The sequence below is a fragment of the Neopsephotus bourkii genome, unplaced genomic scaffold (assembly GCF_033783945.1).
Source record: "Neopsephotus bourkii isolate Nb327-2 ecotype Australia unplaced genomic scaffold, CSIRO-AGI_Nbou_v1 NB_168, whole genome shotgun sequence".
In the NCBI taxonomy this organism is placed as follows: domain Eukaryota; kingdom Metazoa; phylum Chordata; class Aves; order Psittaciformes; family Psittacidae; genus Neopsephotus; species Neopsephotus bourkii.
In genome coordinates this window covers 18,402,915-18,417,496 of record NW_026900684.1, presented here as the reverse complement: position 1 = coordinate 18,417,496, position 14,582 = coordinate 18,402,915, and the positions used below count along the sequence as shown (strand labels likewise).

Sequence of the window (14,582 nt, the reverse complement as noted above, 5' to 3'; positions counted from 1 at the left end):
TACTGAATCCCTGGGCAAAATCAAATCCATAAAGAGATGGTATATCTATTTCTATGGCAAAATGTATTTTTTTCACTTTGAGTGCGTATGTATGCTATTAAGAGTGAAACTGGGAAAACAAAAATGAATGGTTTTAATGACTATAACTGAGACCTCTGGGCCTGCTTTCCCCCTCCCCTGCACTGCATTCTAAAATGCAATTAACTCTGTCATGGTATTGTTGTTAAGCTATTTCATGACACCATTAAAGTACCACAAGTGAATCAGATACTAAAATCTGGCTATCAGCTCTCATAAAGGCTTAGAAATTATAATTCATTGTTTCAAAATAAAAAGACTTAGTATTAACTATGCATACAATTACATTGCTAGCACCTCCTAGAACGTCAAGACTGACTATTTGATTGTTATTACAGTTATATTTCTTAACTTCTAGCTACCTGAATGAAAATAAAACCTCAAAGAGAGTAATGTGGGGCTCCCATGAAAGCCAGATTACGAAGATTACGTATATTTTAACCAATGCAAATAAAGTACCCATCAAGAAGAGTTTCTGCTAAAATTAAGTGCTAAGTATATCCTTATCATGTAAAGTTTACTGCTGAAACTCACCGTCATTTTGAAATATTTCTGAAAGATGCATAAACCACATTCTAAATACAGTTATATTTTCCTCTGCTGTACCACGGGTTTCTAAACAAGCTTCACCATAGACTTACAAATTACTTTGGTCAGCACCTATCAATGGCCAAAGGGCATGGCAAAGCAATCTGACCAAGAGAATGAGAAGCAAGCAAGAGGATGCCCAGCAGTAGACTACTAAACTCAGTGTCAGCAAACTTAGACATTGGATATTTTCAAGCCAACAAGATAAAGCAACAAGTGGCACCTAGATGAAAACATTTATTAGAAACAAATAGCAAGATTCATTACAAATGAGTAAGCTAGACTCCTAAAGCCTGTATTCAGTTACTTGGAAAGAAGACCTGATTTTCAAATGGGATTCCTGAACATCTTATACTGATACCAGATAAACACACTTCAAGGTTAATGTGAGAAGCGCAACGCACGCAGAAGAAAAAGCAACAACTATCATAAAAACTAACACTGTGTATAACTAACATAACCCTTCTTCTTGCCTTTTGCCTTAAATATGTGTAAATACAGTTACCTTTGCTCCATGTTTATGCAGAACTTCCATGACATCATTATGAGCTTTTTCAGCTGCAACATGTAAAGGCGTCATGAAACTAGGAAAAAAAAATGAGGGGGGGTATATTAGTTTTACATTCCTAGTATGACAGAGTCATCTGAAAAATGAAAAACTTTTGGAAACCTACTCTTTGTTTTTCTCATTAACATTTGCTCCTTTCCTGAGCAATAGCTCTGTAACTTGCTTCCTCTTGGGATGCACAGCGGCCACAGCACAGTGCTGCAAGAAAGTAAACATAAATTATGCTTCAACTACACACATGACAAAGAGCTTTAAGATCGATGACTTAATCTCTTAATTACTCTGCTAAACATCAGACTATAAAATTTACAGTATCCATCATATTTCTGCTGAAGCACATAACATACTGAAAACACAAGCTAGTGATCAATGATAAGTTACTCTGCTCAGAAAAACAATTCTAGTTCTAAAGCTATTAGCCACTTACAAAAACCCCTATATTAACCCACTGTCAGGACAGAGCCAGCACATAATGCACACAGGAGGTAAAGACATTGCTTGAAACAGCCTAGCTTTCTGCAGAGGGACTCTGATTAGATTGTACATAACCTCATCTAATCCTGGAAGGTAAGTCTTGCCACCTGGAAATATCAAGTACAGGAGGCAAAAATTGAGAGGTCACAGTCAAACACTTACTGAACAAAGAACTGAAGACATTAATAGAGCTAAAATATCCCATTTTGCCTAGCTGTCTGCAGAATGAGCAGGTGGAGAAGAGCGAAGAACACCACAGGACTATGAAGTGATCATTACACAGCTAAAGAGATGCTACATGCCAGCAGCTGAAATACTCAGCAAGAAAAAGATAACATAATTTCAAACTTCATACTATCTTCATGTTCAGCCTGTAAATATCTCTTCTCTGTCTTGCTTTTAAGTTCAGGCTAGGATGCCGAGCCCTTCATGGAGAGAACCGAGCATATGGATGCTTGGTACTCAATACAGAATGTTCTGATCACAATCTCAATGTCTGTAATACTAAATATACAGTCGTACGCCTGGAGCTGAGACCTACCACTGTGAAGAAAATGTTCCATTGGAATAAAAGTATCATAACTATAATTGTTTTAATAACACAATCAGTCCCTCTTAAGTTCAACATCCACACTGCATCTGGATACCAGCTGTGTTCTTTTCTTGCACTGCTGCTTCAAATAATAAGAGCAGGATACTGCCAGGAAATTCTCAGACCTCTGTTTCCATAGCTAATATGGTATTGTGAGTACTATTCCAATCCTGTAAGACCTGTGATACACACCTGGCATCTATTTCCACAATTTTCTGTACCCTATGAAGAAAATTTGTAATCCAAGTTTACAAACACAAAACATGAAGGAAGGCACTGGGCCACTGTAATAGAACTTAACCCCAGAAAAACTACAGCAACTGATCTAAAAAACAAGGAGGATGATGGCAAACAAGGAACAAGAAGTGAAACATGAACAGGTGAGGAGTGGCTGGAGAGATTCTGTAATCTACCAGGAAGGAAAAATAAAGTATTAAAAATTATATGATGTTTTTTATAGAATTTAATTTTTATGTATCATGTATTTGATGGCAAATCCTCAATCTCAGATGATAAATATATTTTCATAACGTAGAAATAAAACTCATCAAATAGCACTACCACCACATTTATCATAAAACAAATGGATTGATTGTGTAATCTCACCAGTGCAGTCTCATGCGACTGTGGCTGCTTAAAATTAATGATCTCCAAAGCAAGTGTCTTTTTCACTTTGGCTAGGTCTGCCTCTCTGGCTGCTTGCAATAAAGAGTGTCCTTTAAATTCATCTGTTAGAGGAAAAAGATGCATTTCATATTCAGCAACATGGCACATTTATAAATGTTATTGGAGAAAGGTAGCTATGCTCAATTAAGAGGAAATAAAGAGTATTTCTGTACATCTTCAGATAATAGCTGACCTGGGACACAGAAAATAGTTTAAAGAAACCAAAAGAACATACTAAAGGAGAGGGGAAGTGATTTCTTGAGTAAAATCCTTGTAGCTTTTCTTCCTTTTATCCTCCACCTGCTTGATATTAAATGCATGGGACCTCTAAATTAACTGTGTGTTCAAGTGAGCACAGTGCTACTGCATGCTCTTTAGAAAAAAGCATTAGCTGCTTTTCAAAAACCTCATTGTATTCACAATGACAAATAATTCAAGGTAAAGCCTGAGTAAATATATTTATAGAATTATATGTATAAATTTATATAAATACATATAATTTGAATATAAAATATTAAAACTCTTAAAGAAAGCTAACCAGCTAAGCATTTGAAACCAGTCTACTTATAAAGATGAAATAGATTTTGATAGCAGCTCTATCTGTGCAAGTACAGAGAGGTAATTTTGTTATTTTCAGCGTCACATCTTGTTCAGTTCAGCAACTCGTTCATTTTAGTTTCAAATCATTTTGAGTTTGAAAAATTTCTCTTAAAGTGTACAAATGAAAGGTGGGTTAGCAAGAATGGCATCTGAACATGAGAACAAGAAAGAAAATAAGCTCAATCTCAGTAAAAATATCAGTTTTTTTCTTTCATAAGCAAACTTACAATACTAAGCTTCTTAAGAGGGGCTTTCTTCTCCCACCCTTTATTTTAACATCTGGTGCATTTGTGGATTTAGGAATAAATACAACAACATTCTAGTTTTCATTTCAAACAGAATTCAAATTTCTTTCTAAACAAAGCATTACTCAAAGCACAAGTACAAATAAAACCTGAAATAACAAATAAATTCGGTATTATTCCTAAAGTATAAAACCAAATACTAATCATGTTATTTTGGGTATGCAAATACAGGATGTCCCATCAAGCTACTGCCAAATTTGGCATAATGCTCACAATTGTGTACACATTTCAGTGGATATTATTGGATATGAATCTTTCCTCACTCCTCTCCAGGAACTATAAATACAGAAATAAAACAAAGTTTAAATAGATTTTAGTTGCTTGCTTGCTAATTTGAACAAATGGTAATTTGACCAGCCTCAAAGCCAGAAGCATCTCCCAGTTTAGCCCAGAGAGTAGAGGAGTAGCTAAAAGATACTAATGCCCTCCTCTTTTCTCCTAGAGCCAAGCTTTCTGTTGCACATGATCTCACTACCTTCACATGCAAGGAACAGTGACAGACGACAACCTGACCAGCTGTGACTTTGCGTACTGCAGGATCATATTCTTAGTGTGTCAGGTGGCTTCTGCAGGACTGGAAAGTTGACAGACAAAACCAAAGGCTTACTTAAAATTGAGTTCAGAATGTACTTCTCAAGGTGTTTTTTGTGCCTTCGTAATGCTTTGTTTCCATACTTGCATCATTTAACTATCTCTTACAGTTTATCACAATGAGCACACAAATCCCCAATAGATGCAAAGGCAGACAAACTCAAATTAGAGCTGAAACATTCTTTGGTAAACAGCATAAGGATTTCAAAGACTACAAAAGAAGGTGCTGGAATTTCCATTTCCAAGCCTGCACACCAAAGCTACCTACCTTCTGGAAGTTACTCTTTAAGTGGGATACAGAGGCTCTTCTGTATCTTAACTGGACTTGAAGCATAAAAACCAACCCATGATTAAGCACTGCCTTAAAAAATTTAAACCTAAGAAAACCAGGCAATATCACAAACAGTGTATTACAGGTATCTGCATACTTCAAAGTGAGAGGCCCAGCTGCAGTTACTGTGCTGCTTTGCATCTACTTGTGAAGTACAAGGAAGCTGGCTTGAACAAAAAGCACCCCTTTACACCCACTGACAACAGTTTCCACCTTGAAGCCACTTACAGGTCAGTCTCTCTCTCAGCTCAGGTGTTGGAGCCATGTCGACCGCACTCTTGCCATGGCAGTTGACTAATGTGGGATCCGCACCGTGACTCAGCAGGAGGGAGCAAACCTCTACGCGGTTCTTGGAAGCCGCCTCGTGCAAGGGGGTAAACTGCCAGAGGTCCATCGCATTCACACAGGCACCATGCTAGCACAGCAAAGAAAGCCTTGTATTAGTAAGAAACCATCATCAATAACTAAAAGCTTACAAATTGTTATTTCATTATAAAAATCGGTTCTGCTCTTAGGCATATGAACACATACACAAAAATTCACTATAAAAATACTGGTATGAGCTAGTTTTTAGTAGAACAGATTTTTCCACAAAAAAATTCAAATAAATGAAGCTCTACTACCTGCCAAAAGAAATCAGGTAGGGCAAAAAAGCCCTCACTGTTACTGTACCACAGAAAGACCTACAGTTGCAGCCTTCTGAAATGACATACACGATCTGCTTACCTTAAGCAGCAGCTCTGTAACCTCATAGTGTCCATACGAACATGCATTATGAAGAGGCACAAGACCACTGTATGGAAGAAGACAAAAGACAGAATTTATTTAAGTGTCATTTTTACAGAAGGGGGAACAATTTTCTCTCTACTGAGAGATGAACAGAAATAAAATTAAATCCAAAATATGTAAGCATTCAAATATTTAAAAATTAAGGTTCACAAACTAACGGAAAAATCTAACCTTCCCAAATAATACGTTACTTAAGAGTAGCATTAAAATTCTTTTTTGTCCTATGAGGCCACAGATGTTTAATCTACCACTAAGATTAGCATTAATTGGCTTTGAAATGATCTTTCTTGAAGCTATTAACGGGAGGGGGAGTTCCATTCCACATTCAATTTGCTCAAGAGAAGTCATTGTTCTGTTTCTGCCTAAACACGAACTCCTGAGTATTCTAAATGCTGTATGAAAGGCAAAACTCCCCAGATAACGCTAATGTAATTCCTGAGTATATTACGAAGATGTAAAAATATCCATAGAAAATATCCATATCCAGCAAGAATAAAATTGCTGCTCCAGACTGTAGAATGACCTGATTTTACTCCATGTTTTAGAGCACAACCTCTTCAACTGTGCAAGATACTTCTCAGAGAGTCCCTGTAATTTTTCTACAGCTATATTACTGGAGACCACACTTAAAAATGACACTAGTAAAGTAAATAACAGGAATTCAGTCATAAGCGTAAGACATAATAAAAAAGCCAGATATTGGAAAGGAGATGCAACGAGGATAATTATTAGAGAGGACAAAACGAGTTTCATTCAAGCTGAGCAAGACAGGCTAGTTATGGCTCAACAAATCCGGATGCATAATACACTGAAAACAATAATTATGAAAAACACAAGGTATGATTCCCAGAATTGCAAAATCAACTCAAAGAGCATTAGTGCATCAAGTACTAGACAGCAGGGTAAACTTAATTTTAAGACAAATGGTCTTAGAAGCAGCATTGCACTTATTACAGGAGAGGAAAATTTGCCAAACTGTTATCTTCCATCATTACTTTTCTTAATTACAACTTTTGAGTGTATGTATGTGAGAGAGCACTCAGCCCACAGAGCACTCAAGAAACCTGCCCTCTTCCAAAATGATCATCATCTAAGAGGAGGCCTTCAAGGTCTCAACAGCAAAGCCAGTCAGCGCAGCGATCCACTTGGCTGCTTCTGCAGCATACCCTCCCCTTTCCAGCACATTGTGACTTTGTGAATAATAGCAGTAATGCACCGAAAGGAAGAGTGGGAAAAGAGCTGCTTCCTTGGCTGTGGTCCTCTCTTTGTGAGTAACTAGAAGTGACAACCATTTTGAAGATGTGGCACAGGTCCTTCAGATTCTTTCTGAAGTGACTCTATTGAAGAGACTCTAACAGGTCTATAAAATCAATGTAACACAATTTAGTCCCATAAATAATAAATGACATTTATTTATAGCCTATTCACTTATAAATTATATATAAATAAGAAACACCAAGGACGAACAAAGCACACACTGAATGTAAATGTGTGATGTTGCTAAAAAAAGAGGGAGCTCACTGGGATTTCAGGCATTTCCAAGTATGTTCGGGTTGGCTTTAGGTTTAATGGAAAGTATGTGTATAATTTTCACTTTTTTCCTTCCCCTCCATACCCCTTGCTCAAGTTTAGCTTAATCACTTTTTATACTTTTCATACTTTCCAGATAGATCATTCAAATCTCATTAAAGCATCCACATGGGAATTTCCTACTGTTGAAATTTCAGAGAAGTGTGAAATACCCAAAACTTGCTTAACAGTGCTGGATCTACCTGAGTAGGTATTACACACAGCTTTACTATGGGGTTTTGGGGTGTTTTTTTTTTTTTTGACTTCCATAATGTGTCATCATGCAATTCACCTCAATTCTGATCAAAAAAGCCATTAGGGGTGAATGTATAGGCAAAACTGCTATAATCAGTCAATTTTCAAGGGTTTAAGTACTCTTGGGAGTGGCTCTGGAAAGAAAAGAGGAAAAAAGCAAAAACTGAAGATCTTAATTTAACATCTCTTTCAACACTTAACAGCAGAAAATGAAGATATAGGAAGCACATTAAGTTTTCTGATAGTGACAGAACACACACTCATTAACATCTTACCTCTATGGACTCTGAATACAAAATGCGTGCTCTTAACCAGAGTCCCAGTTTCTACACTGTTAGGACTAAGCCTTCCTACGAGACCACCATGAGAATCCTAACCTTACAGTTCAGAAACTTATGGCTCCGAACAACATTATTGTTCCAGATTTCTGACTGCTGTACCCTTACGGTTGGTGTCTCACACAACTAACATCCATACTGCAAAAATAGAAGTTTTGCCTCTTCTATATTTTGATTTTTGCTGGCAACATCAATCAAGATAGATCTCCAAAGAGCACTAGCTGTGAGCAATGAGCGTTATTGATATTACTTGGAATTACATCTACGTATATATGTGACAGGATAATGAAACTATAGACAAATTTTTCAATGCACATTTTTTTCCCCAAGCCGATGCATCTTCTCCCCATTGCCTTTCCTAAAATAATAAGATTAGTGCATGATTTCACAGGGTAGTCTGTGCATGGAAAAAAAGAGTAAGGTCTGGAAGAAAATTTAAAGGTGTAATAGGAGACTTGAGTGCAATCACAGCTAATCTCTTATTTGGGCTCTAACACGAGTTTATGACAAACCACGCTCAGACTTTGGAAGCAAATGTCACAATCTCAGCCAGCTATTAAAGATTATGCTGCAAGGTGAAACAGAAATAATTATTCATCTTGATTAATACAAGACCACTGCTGCAAACAGATAACAAATCATTCAATTTTACATACCCTTTGTCCTTTGCGTGCACATCTGCACCATGCTGAAGAAGAAGTTGGACTATTCGAACTCTGTTGTAGCCTGCTGCTAGATGTAAAGGAGTAGACTGCAAAGTAAAAGAAAACAAGATGAAGAATGGAGGCCATTCCTGCACCTCTTGCCATCTAAGCACTCTTTGTTTCTCTTACACACTGGATCAAGTTATGCTTTCTTTCTGTGATTAGCTAAATTAACAAACACACAGCACATGTATGCCTTTCCTGTTGTCAAAGCAAATGTTCCTTAAGGCGGGAAGAAATCCAGGTATCACCCAAGGCGATAACAAGCCAATCATTTCAAGTTAATTTAAATAATGGGCCAACTGTGTTTTGTTTGCTTTGTTTTTTCCCTTTTAAATGCTACAGTTTAATTAATTTTTACAATGTCAGTTATTTTGGTTTGGGTTTTCTGTGTTTAACTCATGAGCAAATTTATAACCTGAATACTCACTTGTAACAAGTGCACAGGAAGCAGGCTGCAAACAAGTAGCCGTATGTGTTCTGTACTGTGCTGTGCTAAGACGCACGGAGCAAACTGTATGCAGTTTGCAGGTTCCTGCAAAATCCATGACTTCAGCAGTAGCACATCTTGCTGCATAATAATAACACCACCATCACCTTTCTCCACAGCTAATTTGTAAGAACTTTAACTGACACCTTTTGAAGCTGACAACGGTAATTTCCCTTGAAGTTTATTTTAAAAGCATTTTATTATGAAACGGATTTTGTGTGCTGTCTCAGCCTGAAGGAACCGATTTTCTATACAAATGGGTGATGCCATTTCCTCCTTCCCAAGGCTGAGAATCAAAGGATTTTAAAGGGATCTTTGCTGCAATTTATTTTGTGGCACACAACCAAACTACACAATTTTATTACAGCAAAACCCCATATGCAAATCAGCTTGAGCACATGGGAGGACTTGCATATCTCACAGTATTAAGCCACGTACAGATTTACTGTCAGCATTAGAACACCATTATACAGTATCACAGGTGAGATCACATTTCACTATTTATCAAGATTTAAAAAGCTAAAATCAACCCAAATGGTCTCATCTGTGGCAAACAGCAGCAGGTGCTATATATCCAAAAACTGCATGGATTTCCCAGAATTTAATACTTATTTAGTATGACCATCACTTGCCCCTCTGCTCTCATGAGACCTCACCTGGAGTACTGTGTACAGCTCTGGTGTTCTCAACATAAAAAGGACATGGAACTGTTGGAACAAGTCCAGAGGAGGGCCATGAGAATGATCAGGGGACTGGAGCACCTCCTGTATGAAGCCAGGCTGAGAAAGTTGGGGCTGTTCAGCCTGGAGAAGAGAAGGCTGCGTGGAGACTTCATAGCAGCCTTCCAGTATCTGAAGGGGGCCTATAGGGATGCTGGGGAGGGACTCTTCATTAGGGACTGTAGCGATAGGACAAGGGGTAATGGGTTAAAACTTAAACAGGGGAAGTTTAGATTGGATATAAGGAGGAAATTCTTTACTGTAAGGGTGATGAGGCACTGGAATGGGTTGCCCAGGGAAGCTGTGAATGCTCCATCCCTGGCGGTCTTCAAGGCCAGGTTGGACAGAGCCTTGGGTGACATGGTTTAGTGTGAGGTGTCCCTGCCCATGGCAGGGGGATTGGAACTTGATGATCTTAAGGTCCTTTCCAACTCTAACTATTCTATGATTCTATGACTTCCAGAAATACCCTTTAGTTGTGTTGGAACTAAAATACCTCCTTCACAGTTTGCTCTGAACATACATGTATAAGGAAGCTGAGCACCAGTTGGACTAGCTGGTGTCTTTTCAGCTTAGCCACTAATGCCTTCCTTCTCCTGTGTGCTGACACAGCCCTCTGTGGGAAGATTTCTCCCCCCAAAGGCAGCCAGGAGGGATGAGAAGATCTCAAGCAGAGGTCAGGAAGGAAGGGGTTTGCAGCACACAAAGATCTTCACAAGCAGATTAGAGCAGGTTTTACAGAGGCCAAGCCACAGGGACAGTAACTGATCACGCCCTTTGCTCCAGTAAAGGATAACTACTTTGGCACCTACCAAGTGGCCTGTGTACCATGGTGAGAACATAGCTTGTACCGTCAGAATGGCAGCAGAGGGCATCTCTAAGAAAAACCTCCAGGTAACTAAAGTTCATCTAGGGAGGCAGCTATGCAAGTTTCCACAGCAGAATACTTCAGTACTGTTTATTCTGACAGTTGCCTTGGTTTGGTTACTAAATCCAGTTTTATCAGCCTGAAAAGACTTTGAAACAGATTGCAGAAAAGTCAGTCTATTGAAAGGTCTGAACGCCAGAACTGGAGCAAAACCTAAATGTCTGAACCACTGCAAGATCCTTTAACCTCACTACAATTAAACTACATCCATTCCTGTCTGCATGCTACTTCTAAAACAACAATGGCAGACTTCCAACATGATGCATTCATATTAAGCTTTATTAGTAGGGATGTTCTCAATAAAGATACATCAACCCTGGAGTCTTGTTCACCACTTAAAACTATTATGAATCAAGCTGGGACTGTGCATTTTGTACTTCTAAGGTTCTCAGACCAACATTTGCCAAATAGCTTCATCAGAGAAGAAACCCACACCCTTTCAAGCTTGTAGTTGCAAGAAAAATGACGTTAAGTGAATCTTCAGAAAACTTATATCCTTACCTTTCAGAAAGGTGAGCTACTGCCTTCTCCCCGAGCAAGGCCACACAGACACCACAGCCCCACGAATGAACACAGAATACTATGTCTTCCCAAAACACCAGGACTTAGTTACTTAGCTTCAGCCAAGCACCTTGTGTTTGCAGTGCTTGCCTTCTGATCCACAGCACCTCCAGTGAAGCTGTGTGCCATGCTGCAGCTGCCCCTTCAAGGAGGAGATAACTGATGCTCCCTGCACCCATCCCTGGAGATGCACCCGAGGTCTCCACAAGTCTGCATGCTCCGACTCTGCAACTGCAAACTATCTAACCTGGAGGACCACGCAGTGCTGGAGACACAGGCAGGTAGAGGGCCAGGGAGACCACTTGACTGAGGGGCAAGGGCAACTGAACACACACATGGGGCATGGAGAAACGGCACTCCTGGAGGGATGCTCCTCCTGTATCCAGGCCTGGTATATCAGAACCTGCCAGCTGCTCTTCAGTTTCGCTATAAGGCTCTTACAAACACTGTGTTTACATATGCTTCAGGAAGAAGGAAGCGGGAAGGCCTAACCTCAAAGATTTAAGGACTTACTTCCCTTTCTTGAATGAAAAAGCATTCATTAATGTTACAGATTTCTGCTGTTACAAGCTTGTATGCTGATTACACAAACTAAGTACCTAAAAGATAATGTGGTGCTACACAAACTACTCATTATCTAGGATTATTAGCCCTTAAAAAAAATTAAGAAGAAATAAAAATCAAGTGAATGGTGGCAGTAAAGAGACTGGTGTTTAAAATTAACATGTTGTCTATACAGCAGCAGTAAAGTAGAAACTAGCTATCATAAACAGCAGTATTGTATACTGCATATGCAAGATATATCAAACTAATCACTTGATATTAAGAAACCAGATTTAATTGAGCTATCAATTAACCCCTCTTCCCATGTGTTGCAATACCTGGCAAGAGACTTATTAACAAGAATCCCTAGAGGGCACTTTCAAAGACTCACATTCACAGATATCAAGCCAATCACACTGTCTTACTTGCTAGGGTAATTAAAAAGAGTACAATTCCACTTTTATTAAGTAAAATAGACCCTCATGTGAAATGCTCAAGTTTTATGGCAGCTGTAATTGAGTCAAAGCAGGTCCTGTGCATTTCGAGGAGGATCACTGTACACAAGATGGCAATCGCTGTCAATCTGTACACCTACAATTCATTCCGAAGCAGGTATTTTTGCCTGCAGCCTTTTTGAAAATGTGTTGCCTGGGAATAGGAAATGCGTTTTTTATTATTAAAAAATGTACACAGAGCAGTTTGTTACTATTTTCATTGAGCCTTAGGTATTTTCACACTGCTCTGTAATCAGCAGATGATTTGATGATCTCTCTTCAAGGCCAGCTGTCTTGGACCTGCTGTCCCCTTTCACCTGCATCAAACAAAAGGGGCCCTGAGGAATCGCCAGAGCTGCAGGCTGCTGAGCTGCTTTTACTCACACCAGAAAATTGGTTTCAGCAAATTGTCCACAGGCAATATGGGAGTGCTAGCTCCATGCGCCATCCACTTTCCCTGCTATCTTGCTCAGAGACTTCAGCAGCTCTTACAGTAATGCTGCCAACAGCCTCAGAAGAAAGCTGCATTTCCAGATTCAAATTATGAACCTTTATACTGAGGGATCTTATGTATAGAGCTAATATGAAGCATTATCTGAGTGATCAGTAACAGCTGCAGGAATGGTTTTAAGAACTAATACTCCGTGTTGTTGCTTTCTGCTACCAAAATCTCTATCTAATACTACCTGACAACAATCTAAATCAATGCGTTTCTCTAGTTCTCAAGTTGCCATCCTAAAGGCTATTAAAAATCAACAATCTTATCACACACATGATGTCTCATCATACATCTAATTTACAATACTCTACAGTAATTTAGAATTATCATAGCTTAATTCCATCTTCTAGAAGAAGGGCATTCATGCAATAAAGAGGCAACACCCTGGTTTTGAGAGCCATCTCTGGCCTTGACATGGCTACTCTCCTGTTCAGAAAGTCCCCACATGGATACACACCAGTAAAGGTGGTACTTACATAAACAAACATGTCTTGGCAGCAGATACGTAAGGACACTTGCATGTTCACTGTTAAGTCCTACAGAACACCCTGCTGACAAAGAATGCCCCCCCCAAAAAAGGGGGGGTGGGGGTGGGAAAGCAGGGATTTAGAAATATTTCATGTAGGCTTTAATGTATGTGACTTTGTTACCTGTCTGTAATTATCTTCAGGTTTGGTAAATTTGGAAATTGCAGGCATGCAGCAAATTTCCACCTAACTTTTGTCATACAAAACCTTTATTCTAATCAGACCATACTGCCTGTAGGGAGCAGTAGCAATTAAAAATAACACATGAAACTTCTGTAGTTTGTCTTACAAGCCCCCTTCAAAACAGTGTTGCACCTCCTCCAAATTATGGGATGAGCAGAGAGGTTTCTAATCACAGAAGGGACCTTGCTTCACAGTTTTGAATAGAACTGTTTGGTTTGAAGGAAGTCCTGACTCCTGGCAAAATAACTATTTGAGTCTGGCATGCTAAGGAAAAACCTCTGAGCAGGCAAACAACTCTCTCTTCACTTGGTTAGAATTTATGATAGAATCGTTCTGTACAATCGCAACAGTCTGTCTGCTTGATCCTGCTCCCTTACAGAATTCTCTAAAATGAGCTGCATCAATCACGAGTGTACATTGGGATGATATTCTGGATGCAAGCGGAATACCTCCTGTTGCCACTTTACCATTCTGATTAATGGGGTAAGAAAACAAGCTGCAACAACATCACAATCTTAAAGAGACATTCCTGACCTTTTCCACTGTGGAAATGATCAAGCTTCTTCTTTGCTGCTCAGATACCAACCTGCATTCTAATTTTAAGCATTGTGCCCATCTTACACATCAGTTTTAGACTCAGTTGTAAGCTTTCTTGGGAACACATCTCACTGACATTTGTTTGTATTGGCGTATCATCACATACAAAAAAAAATTTCCCTCTAGAAACACTTATTTCAGGTAACTCAAAATTACTTTATTTTATATTTGTGTTACAATGCTCTTGCACACTAAGTACTACAGAAATAAAGGTCCCTAACCTCAGCTAGATAATGATGCTTTATAATGAGCAGGATAGGGGCTGTGCTTCTGTATGTCAGCCACATGGCTTGTCAACTTCACTCATCCAAATTGGGTAACTTCCTTGGTCATTTTACAGCAGTACTGAATTATTTCATTTCATGGTCAACAATAGTGCTTTAGGGATAAACTTATAGATGCTGCTACAGGAAAAGTTATGTCAGACTGCTGATGGTAGATGAGCTGGCTGCAGCAAATTCAAACTCCAGAGATAAAGAAGACAAAAAGAGATCATTTAGGGATGAAGAGCTTCATCTCTGTGACAGAAAACTACTTTTCTTATGGAAAAAACAAGCAAACAAACACAAACCCAAACAAAACAACCCAACCAA

The 14,582-nt window shown here is 38.9% G+C and overlaps 1 protein-coding gene across 3 annotated transcripts in view; it reads right to left on the bottom strand.

Annotated features, from left to right (window-relative positions):
* The window catches only part of TNKS (tankyrase), a 138,380-nt gene that overhangs the window by 34,919 nt on the left and 88,879 nt on the right, over positions 1 to 14,582 (bottom strand). For all 3 annotated transcript variants that reach the window (XM_061374200.1, XM_061374210.1, XM_061374218.1), the window contains 6 exons: positions 8,401 to 8,495; positions 5,520 to 5,586; positions 5,022 to 5,208; positions 2,907 to 3,028; positions 1,341 to 1,432; positions 1,172 to 1,250 (listed from right to left, as the gene is read on the bottom strand). In XM_061374200.1, the coding sequence (XP_061230184.1) occupies positions 1,172 to 1,250; positions 1,341 to 1,432; positions 2,907 to 3,028; positions 5,022 to 5,208; positions 5,520 to 5,586; positions 8,401 to 8,495 (642 nt within the window). The remainder of the gene's footprint in view (positions 1 to 1,171; positions 1,251 to 1,340; positions 1,433 to 2,906; positions 3,029 to 5,021; positions 5,209 to 5,519; positions 5,587 to 8,400; positions 8,496 to 14,582) is intronic.